The sequence below is a fragment of the Mus pahari genome, chromosome 5 (genome assembly GCF_900095145.1).
Source record: "Mus pahari chromosome 5, PAHARI_EIJ_v1.1, whole genome shotgun sequence".
Lineage (NCBI taxonomy): Eukaryota > Metazoa > Chordata > Mammalia > Rodentia > Muridae > Mus > Mus pahari.
In genome coordinates, this window is record NC_034594.1 from 94,308,279 (window position 1) to 94,317,736 (window position 9,458).

The window sequence follows — 9,458 nt, forward strand, 5'->3', positions numbered from 1 at the left end:
CCGTGAGCTCCCCGGCATCAGTGAAGACCCAGGGCATGTTAGAAGGTCAGCTGAGAATGAACTTCACAAGACGAATATTGGACATAGCAAAGAAGGGAACGCTTGAGAGGGCTGGGAATGGTTGCCTCCTGACTCTGTCCATCCTGCCGATGGGCCTGCTGATGGGGTCCAGGATGAACACGGGAGGTAAGAGCCTAGAAAGCATGAGAAGGCGAAGCAAGGAGGAACTCTTACAACCAGGGGCTCGAGCCAGAGGCACCGGGCCTGGCAGAGGCTCCCAAGGCATCTGCAGGAAACCTGGATCCTTTGGGCCAGGACCACCTGAGGGAGAAGAGGATTGCAGAAGAAAGATAGATAAAGACTGAGAAACGAAAGTCATAGAACTAACTAAAGCAGTGGCTGTTGGTTGACATGCACAAAGCCCTGGGTTCAAGTCCCAAAACTCCACATGCCATGCAAGACGACATATGCCTGTAATTCTAGCACTGGGGAGGTCGGGGCAGAAGAACCAGGGATTCCAGGTCATCCTGGGAGACATATAAGTTTGAGGCAAGCCTGAACTATGTTGAGAGAAGAGAATGAAAGCCCAGGGAAGCCAGAAAACCCAGGGAACCCAGACCCACAGTACCTGGCTTCATTGGATCTCCCAGCCTTGGCAAGTATGTGACTTGGGCCCATAGACAGGCATGCCAGGCCAGGCGAGCAGTGGCTCAGTGGCTGTTGGCCCTCAGGACTCTGGAGCCCCAGGCCTTTCATGTGTACTTCTTCCTTTGTTGACTTTCATTCTTCCACCTGCAAAACCATCTCAGGGCAGCGCTAGGAAGACACCTCAGTCTGTAATGTGCTTGTCACATAAGCATGAGGTCCCCAGGATCTATATAATAGCTAGGCCTATACCTATAGTCCCAGGGCTGGGAAACTGTGGACGGGGGAGTCTCCTGTACTTGCTGGCCAATTAGTCTAGCCAAATTAGTAAGCACTTTAAAAAAAAAAAAAAAAAAAAAAAAAAAAAAAGGCCTGTCAGGCCTGTCAGAGCTCAGATGAAGGCTATTTGTAAGTCCACAGTCCTCACAAGCTAGCAAATGGGTGGCCTGTAACTAGGGCCCCTGTCCAGGTGGAGTGACCTTGGGCAGGGTGGATCTGGGATCTCAGCTTCACCTCCCACTCTTTGGGAAGCAAGGATGTGTGATTCAGGCAGGGACTGTGAGATGACAGAGCTGAAGAGATCTCTAAGTGGTACCTGAGGGAGGCTGTGCTGTAGCAGCTGCTAAGGCCATCAGCTCCTCCTCTTCCAACAGTTGAGTCTGTCATGGTGTCTGCTTACCCTCTAATGACAGGATCTACACCGATCCCCTCAGTTACCTGGAGGTGAGCACAGAGGGCTGGGATGTGGGAAAAAGAGCTCCCTTCCTCCACAGCCTGGAGGCTTAACTAGCACAAAATTTTCACTTATTCTCTGACCCCATTCGTGTGTGTGTGTGTGTGTGTGTGTGTGTGTGTGTGTGTGTGGTGTACAGCATGTGTGTGGAGACCAGAGAACAATCCATAGAAGCTGGATCACTCTCCCCTCTCTCTATGTGGGACCCTGGGCTCGAACTCAGGTCATCATCAGGTTGGCGTCAAGTCCCACAGTACTTTTGAAAAGCCGAGAGATCCAGCTTTGGAACACTAGCAGAGCATAACTAGTTGGGGACTGGAACGGTAAACAAATTTGTAATTCACTAATTTGCTAATTGCCTTTCGGCTGGTCTTCTGCCATCTCTTCTAGCTTCTGTGTGACATATGTGTCAGGCAAGGGCTCTGAGAGTGTAGGGAACAGGCCGTGGGGACTTCTGGCATCGGAACTGGACACCTGGACCAAACCCCTCCTCCCAGCTGCCCACTGCCCCAGACATCACACAAGGCAGGAAGCCCGTGGCACTCCATCTTTTATTGTCTTAAACTGTACACGAACGTAAAATACTTAAGACAGCCAGTCTGTGGGGGAAAATTGTTTGGTTTTAAGTTATTATGAAACAGAACCTAAGGAGGGCTTTATTAAATAAACTAAAGATGAGGACTTACAGTACACACCTCCACTCCACCAGTCATTTATTTTATTCTACCTTCTGGGTGTGTAAGGACAGAAAAGACACATCAACTGAATAAAAAAAAAAAAATCATTTATACCCTGAAACACTGGCAGGCCACTCGAAGGATTGTTTAGAACATCTACTTCATAGAAGATGGCCTCACCATCTAATAAAAATTAAAACTGATCCGCTGGCCTCTTTGGTTCCAAAATTATGTATAATACATTTAACTGTATTCATTTTTCTGCAGCTATAAAAATAACTTTTTTTTCAAATGGCAGTTTCTGACTAACCATGCAACTAGATCAGTGCAAACATTGAAAGCAATCATTCGCTTAGAAAAGAAGCAAAAGATTTCATTTCAAGTATAAAAATATAAAAGAGTCGTACGAGTCCAGTTTTGCCTAGTGTGGGTCAACCCTTTAAATTGCATAGTTCACGTGGCACTTGGACATCCACGAGGACAGCCACGTCAGCTCTCGCCCCAGGGCCACTTCTGGACACACGTAGACCTGCAAGTGCTATTGTGGTGTGCATTCACGCAGGACCGCAAGTGCATTGTGGAGCAGGCAGGAGGGCAAGTGAACTGGGCAGGGGCCATATCCATGGACAACCCTGAAGCCAGGGCTCACCCTCGGGGACTTCTGCAAAGCAACCGGAAGCTCTCCCTCGCTCCAAGCCCAGCTGAGCAGCTCCTCAGAACACCCTCACTCTGCTGCTGCCTCCCCTGGTCTCTCCCCCTTGCCAGTGGCCCTCCCCACCCTTCTCAGCTCAACACCAGGAGGAAGTCCCCAGCAAAGGGCACCAATTGCAACATTTTTCTTTCCTTCTCACTTCGAATCGTTTGGCCTTTCCACTTCAAAGGTCATAGCTGGTAGGCTCTTTTTCAATTCTGCAACTGGCACCAGTGACCTGTCAGTTGTTGGAGATGAATTTAAAGCATAAAATTAAGACCCTTCTTCTCTCCCTCCCCCAACACCCCCCAAAACAAACACACATACACACATATATAAGTCACATGGGGGACGCAAGTGACAGACCATCAAAGGGTAGCTGTCCCTGCTTCATGGTCTCTGTGACAGGCGAGTCCCTCCTGGGCTACTTGCCCTCTCCAAGAACAGGGGTGGCACAGCTCTGCTGGCCTCAAAGCATGGAGGATGCCAGGCGAGTAGTGAGCAGGCAGGACTGTGCCAGGCGCTTCGGTGAAGAGCCTGGGACAAGTCAGGGACACATGGCCCTCCACCCGCCTGCGCTCCCACCCTGCTTTTCCTCTTGGTGGCTCTCTGGCTCACTCTCTCTGTGTCCTCTGTCTTTGTGTGCTTTTATGTGTGCTCAGAAGGCGCAATTCAGAGTGCCTGGCCAGCTGGTGGGAATGGTGGCTGCTCACCCCATTCTTTCCGATTGACAGGCACTGGTGCCATTTGTCACCGTATCCGTTTGCTGGTATCCCGGAGGCTGCTGTGTGGGTGGCAGACTGCGTGAGTCTGGCTATGCGTGTCTATGTGTGCAGCTAGGAGTCTCTCGTGTCACAGAGGGATTCTCCCTCCGGTCCTGACTGGTTTTCTATGAAGCGGGAGAACATTATTTCAGGCCTCACCCTAGCACTCTTCAAGGCCCAACGGAACAACCACACTCAGCCCACCCGCCTCTCCTGCTCCCTCAAAGACCCACGGGCCTGTGCTCCACCCCCCCATTGCCCCTCTGTCAGGCACAGCCACACTCCTCCACGATCATGTTGGGCACATCCCGCTTGACGATGTTGTACTCGTCATCAAAGTAGAGCATGGACATGGAGCTCAGCTTGGTAGGGATGCAGCAAGAGTTCACGGGCCCAGGGTTCAGGCCACGCATGCGGTACTGGTTCACCACGGCCGTGTGGAAGGAGGAGGCTGAGCCAGGGACCCCAGCCAGATAGGCCGGGCAGCTGCCCTCACAGTAGTTCCCGTAGTAGCCAGTGGGCGCGATGATCCAGTCGTTCCAGCCGATGAGCCGAAAGTCGATGAAGAACTGTTGCCTGCAACAGAGGCTGGTCCGCCCATCACACTCTAGGCCCCGTTTGCGGATGCGATGTCTGCTATCGCCCAGGCGGGCCTGCACCACTACGAAGGGCCTGTGTGACTCCTCACCGGGGTCCACGAACACAGGCACCACAGCCAGCTCCTGGCAGCTGTCACACTGCACATCCAGGTTAAGGCGTCTCTCGCCTCGCTCAAACAAGGCCTGGATGGCCTCTGTGATGGGGAAGGTATGCCAGCCGCTCCGTTTCAGGTCCACCTTCTTCTCCACCATGTTCCACCTGTCTCCGTGACCCTGTTCTTGGAAGTACACCTTGACCCGTACCTTCCTCCTGCTGCCCTTCTCCAGGACATAGGGGAGCAGTTTCAGGTACAGCCACAGGCTGGCCTGCACCACGAATAGGTTCTGGTTGCCTTCGTTAGAGACGAAGAAGTACAGGCGGACCCGGGAGGAGGCGAGGCCATCTGTGGAGACAGGGGAAGAACAGGCCAAGTTAATTCCTGGAGAACACAAGGCAATGGGGGAATGGACTCTGCTGTGTGATGTTGGAATGAACATTTACCACAGCTGGAAATTGTTACTGACCAGAAATACCATTCCTGGGGCTCAGGCTTCTGCCATGACCCGCCAGAGGCAGAAGAAGCACTTCCCATTGAGAAAACAGGTCCAGGGTGGAGCCAGAAGGTCCAGACCTATAAAAATCCTGCCTCACCTCTCCCAGGCCAGGGCTCCCTGGAGATCGGATTGTCTAGCCTCAAAGTTCAACTTGTCAGGAGGCCAAAATCTTAACACGTTGTTATGAGTCTCTGAAAACAAAACTAAGACCGCAGGGAGGATTGGGGGGTAGGTTGTTTAAATGGGGCTTTTTCTTCTTCGTCGTCTTCTTCTTTCTGGTTAACTTGGGGCATTGCGAAATCAAACTGAGCCACCTACAGCCTCTCTCCAGTGTTTACCTAAGCATGATTGGACCCAAGTCTCGGTGGGACCTCCACTGCAAACAGGCAAGCTCTGCTCGAGTTTCTGACATACAAGTGTGCATCCAGCATGCTGCAAAGGGCAGCAGCCCCTGTTTCCAAGGAGTTCCGAGGGACAGGGCAGGCAGCCTTGAAAACTCAAGGTCCAAGCCTTTGACCAGACCCTGACTCCCAGAAGGCAGCAGCTGGAGGGTGTTCTCAAAGGCGGTGGGGTTGTTAGTCATATCAATAATTCGGTTCTGCCAGACAAGAAATGATGTCCCTTTCTCAAAGTACATTCCATCAGCCCTTCCCTCCGATGGTCTCTATCTACCTATTCAGTAGGCATGGCTGGTGCCATCACACCTCCCACCAACCCCCCCCCCTTCCCCAGCTCTCACTGGCTCCTCTAATAACACTGACGTCTGACTTTGAAAAGGGGGAAACTGCAGCCTTAAAAGCTGCTCTTGGCCGAGCTGCCTGTGACCTGAATCTGTTATTTATAAGTTAAAGAGCTGGCTCCGTGAATCGGACCAGAAATATAACAGCCCCCGCTGTCATTTTGTGCCACCGGGACCAAAAGGCCTCTCGACCTTCCCAAGTCACGTTTCCCTTCTGAGCCCCAATGCACCTTTTAATCCAAGCCCTCTAATTGCATGTCGGGCTTTCCCTGACTCTGGAGGACAGCTAAAATGGCAATGTATTTCTTTCTAAGCACAAACCGGCCTTGATTGTCTCTGCCTTTCTCCACACCCGGCCATGCAAAACTTTTCATCCCTTTTTATCCCCCACAGCAGCACAGGCAGGGTCTGCCCGATGCCTGGGAGAATAGGGGGGCATTCGCTGCTAGGAGCATAGCTGATCCCCCCCTCCTCTTCCCAGGCTCCCTGCTTGTCCCCCACCCTGACTACATCGGGCTTCCCCCTCTGCGACCTTCTCTGCAGTCCCCTCTGTACAAATGGGGCTGAGCTCCCAGCACAAAAGCCAGCCTGGCTCATTCAAGTCCTGAAAAGGACAGCGATGTCTAAACACTTACATCGTTTCTGCCCGGGAAATTTTCCTCCTTTTTAAACTTTCAAAGATTTTTTTCTTTTCTTTTTCTCTGAATTTTATATTTAGATAGTGGACAGAGTTTTGCAACACGGGGCCTGGGAGGACATTGCAGAAAGGAATCCCACTCTTTGTTAACTACAAACTCTGCCCCTCTTCCCTGGACCGGAGAGGGGCTGCGGCTGCTGCCAGGCAAGCCTAAAGGCATGAGGCTGTTCCTGAGCCGCGTCTTTTTGCGTAAATGATGGACCTGTTGAGAAGCTGCCTTCCGCCGACTCTGGTGCCCACACAATCGGAAGGGAGGTTGCCTAGCTCTCCCCACCGATGCTTCAGCAATCCTGGCAAGCCCATGCCGCCGGGCGACGCAAGCGCCCCGGAGCCTCTCTGCCTCTGCCTCTCTCTCTCTCTCTCTCTCTCTCTCTCTCTCTCTCTCTTTCCCTCTCCTCTCCTGCCCACGTATATCAACAAGCACACACATCTCCATCTCTACACTGCTAAGCCTACACTCGGATCGTGGGAAACAAAAACATTAAGCAATCACTAAGCAAGTGCCCGCAGAGCCAGGGCTGCGCGCATCTGCCGGGAGGGGGACGCGCGCCCAGAGGCGCTGGGGCCCAATTCCCGTGAGCCAGGATGAAGGGCAGGGTGCTTCCCAGTTGCTGCAGGGAAAGGGAAGCCGCAAAGGATCTGTAGTCTGGGCGCGAAGTATAGAAAAGGACCGCCACCCTGGGACGCGCGCAAGGCCACCGCAGAACGGCCCTGCACGGAGCCTAAATGCCCTCGGGGCGTGCGGGCTGCAGAGGCGGTGAAGGCAGCAGGGCTTCCTAGGAGAAGGAAAGAGGGAGGGATCTCGGTCGCCTCTGGCTTCCCTGTGGCCGAACCCACCTGTCTCTGCAAAGCTGATGATCTCGGAGACGCGCTCCTGGCCGTCGGCGCCCGGGCTGGCGTGGCCGTCGAGGTGCGGGATCTCCACGCGGCCGTCCTCGCGCACCTTGCCGGCGTGCAGCTTGCGCAGGGCCGTGACCATGGCGGCCTTGGGGACAGCGTGCGTGATGTTGGGCCGGCCCCGCAACTGCAGGCGGCTCAAGATGTGTCTCTTCACCGCCTCCAGGAAGTCACCGTCCACCCGGCCCAGCTCCTCCGGCCGCCGGAAGCCGCCGCCGCCGCCACCGCCGCACGACGTACAGGTGTCCAGCGAGCCACCCGGAGCTCCGGGTGGCGGGGGCGGGGGCGGCGCAGCGGGCGACGGCGGGGGTGTAGGAGAGCCCCAGGCCTCGGGTCCCAACCAACCGGCCACCAGGAGCAGAAGGCAGGCGGCCCCCAACGCCCGACCGGGCAGCCCGTCCATGGTGCGCCGCTGGCGACGAGGGCGCCCGCCGCGAGGCGAGGCGAAGCGAGCTCAGGGCCGGGCTCCGGGCTCCGGGCGCACCGCCCCGCCCCGCCCCCGCCCGGGCCTCCGCCCGCCCGCCTGCCGGGAGCGCCGCCGCCGGCTCGCAGGGGGAGGGGGCCGGCCGGGCCGCGGGGGTTCCCGCGCGGCCGAGAAGGGGCGCCGCGGGGACCTGAAGGGAGCGCGGGCAGGCGGTGGGGGGGGTGGGGGGGACCGCCGGGTCAGTGGCGCGCGGACGACTCGGGGCGCCTATGCATCTGCAGCCTGCCCATCCTCTCCGCGTCGAGGGCCACCGCAGCCCCCGGATCGGGGTGAAGCGAAAGCGAGAAGCGGCGGCAGCGGCGCTGGCACGGTGGCTTGGCTCGGCCGGGCTGGAAAGGTGGAGGGAAGAGGCAGCAGAGGACGCAAGTCGCTTTGGAGACTGAAGCGAAGGTGCCGAAGACCCCGGGCGCGGCGCTGCGGAGGGCGCTGCGGCTGGGGCCCCGCGACCGCACCTGAGCGCCTCGCCCTGTCGCTGCTCGCAGCGAGGACACGGCCGCCCGAGGCAGCGGCGGTGATGGGCAGGTCCTTCTCCCCTGCTCTGGGCCGGCGGGAGGAGAGAGAGCAGTGCGGGGTAGCGCCGCTGCGCGGGCCCCTCTTACAGGAGGCGCCGAGCCCTCCTGGGCGGCGGGCCCTGCAGTCCTCCCAGCGCGTCACCCGGCAAAGTTGTCTCCAGGCTCCCCCGGGCGCCGCATCCACCGGCGGGCGAGCCGCGGCGCGCTTCTCCTGGGCCTCTGCTCCTCCCTGCTTCCCTGCGCCTGGCCGCCTGCGCGGGCCGGCCGGGGCGGCGGAGGAGGGAAAGGCGGTGGCAGGGCCCTTCTCGCTGCTGTCTCTTCTGCCTGCCGCGGCAGTGGCGACCAAAAGTCTCTCTGTGTCCCCGGGATCGAGTGCCCTGGCTCGCGCTCCCACTGGCACACGCCGCAGGGCCGGGGAGAGAGCGAGTCGGCTGTGGCGGTGGCAGCAGCGTCCCCGCGCCCAGCCGTGGCTCGGAGTGCAGAGCGCGCCCGAGGAGTTCTTCGCTTTGCCTTCTCTTCCTTTCCACTCCCTGTTCTTTTTTTCCCGAGGGGTAAAAAAGCCGCACAATCTCCGTATGTGCGCGCGCGTTGAGATAGACGTTGGCAGGAAAAAAAGGGGGGAGGGGGGAGTGTCGTCCGGGCCGTGCGGGAGGAGACGGTCCGCGCCTCCCTGCTCGGGCTTCCCGGGGGCGGAGGGGGAGGCGGATTCTGCAGGTCGCTGCTGCCTGATCCTCCTCCCACCCCCTCTTCCCTGGGCTCTTTCCCTTTCTGCCTTGGCGAGGAGGGGCGAGGAGGCTCTTTCCTCCCTGCCCCCCCCCGCGCGACGCCAGGCCACTTTTGCTACCTCGAAACTTTCCCACCACGTGAGTGCTCCAGACCCTCGCCCCATGGGGCGATGGATAAAATGGCACCGACACGCTCCTGGTGTAGGATCCGGGTGCTTCTGGACACCCCTTACTCAGGGCCACGAAAGCCGCCCCCACCCCGTCCCAAATTGTCGCCTTTCACAACCAGGACAGGCCGCCCTCTCTCGCCGCAGCTGCCCCTAGAGCCTCCAAGGGACGATCTTTCGCTATCCAGTCTGGGAGGTGGGGGTGGGGAGTAAGTTCGAATGCAGCAGAGAAGAGGTGCGGTGGATGCCACCCTCGGACTGCAGCGCCCTCTTCTAGCGTCCCAGGCCGCGGTCCCAATGGGCGATGGGTTAACCCCCTGGGCTAGAAGAGCAGGGGAAGCAGCGGTCGCTGGAGGCTTGGCCAGCTCTGCTGTAGTTGGCCCGAGGGTCTACCTGCATTGTTTGGGAACCCATCTTTGAGGTCCCAAGGTCTCTGGAGGCTCAGGGCTTGCCAGACTGTTGGGGTCTCCACTGTCCCATTCGTGTCTTGTCACACTTGGCCTCAGACAAACCTAGATTCTAATGAAGGGCTCA

The 9,458-nt window shown here is 57.5% G+C and overlaps 1 protein-coding gene across 1 annotated transcript; it reads right to left on the minus strand.

The window, feature by feature from the left end:
• Nucleotides 1–1,910: 1,910 nt before the first annotated feature.
• Inhbb (inhibin subunit beta B) lies at nt 1,911–8,602 on the minus strand. Its single transcript, XM_021198642.1, has 2 exons — nt 6,977–8,602; nt 1,911–4,552 (listed from the first exon to the last, which is right to left on the minus strand). The coding sequence occupies exons 1-2, from the start codon at nt 7,437–7,439 to the stop codon at nt 3,777–3,779; spliced, it is 1,239 nt and encodes a 412-aa protein (XP_021054301.1). The 5' UTR covers nt 7,440–8,602; the 3' UTR covers nt 1,911–3,776.
• Nucleotides 8,603–9,458: the final 856 nt, after the last annotated feature.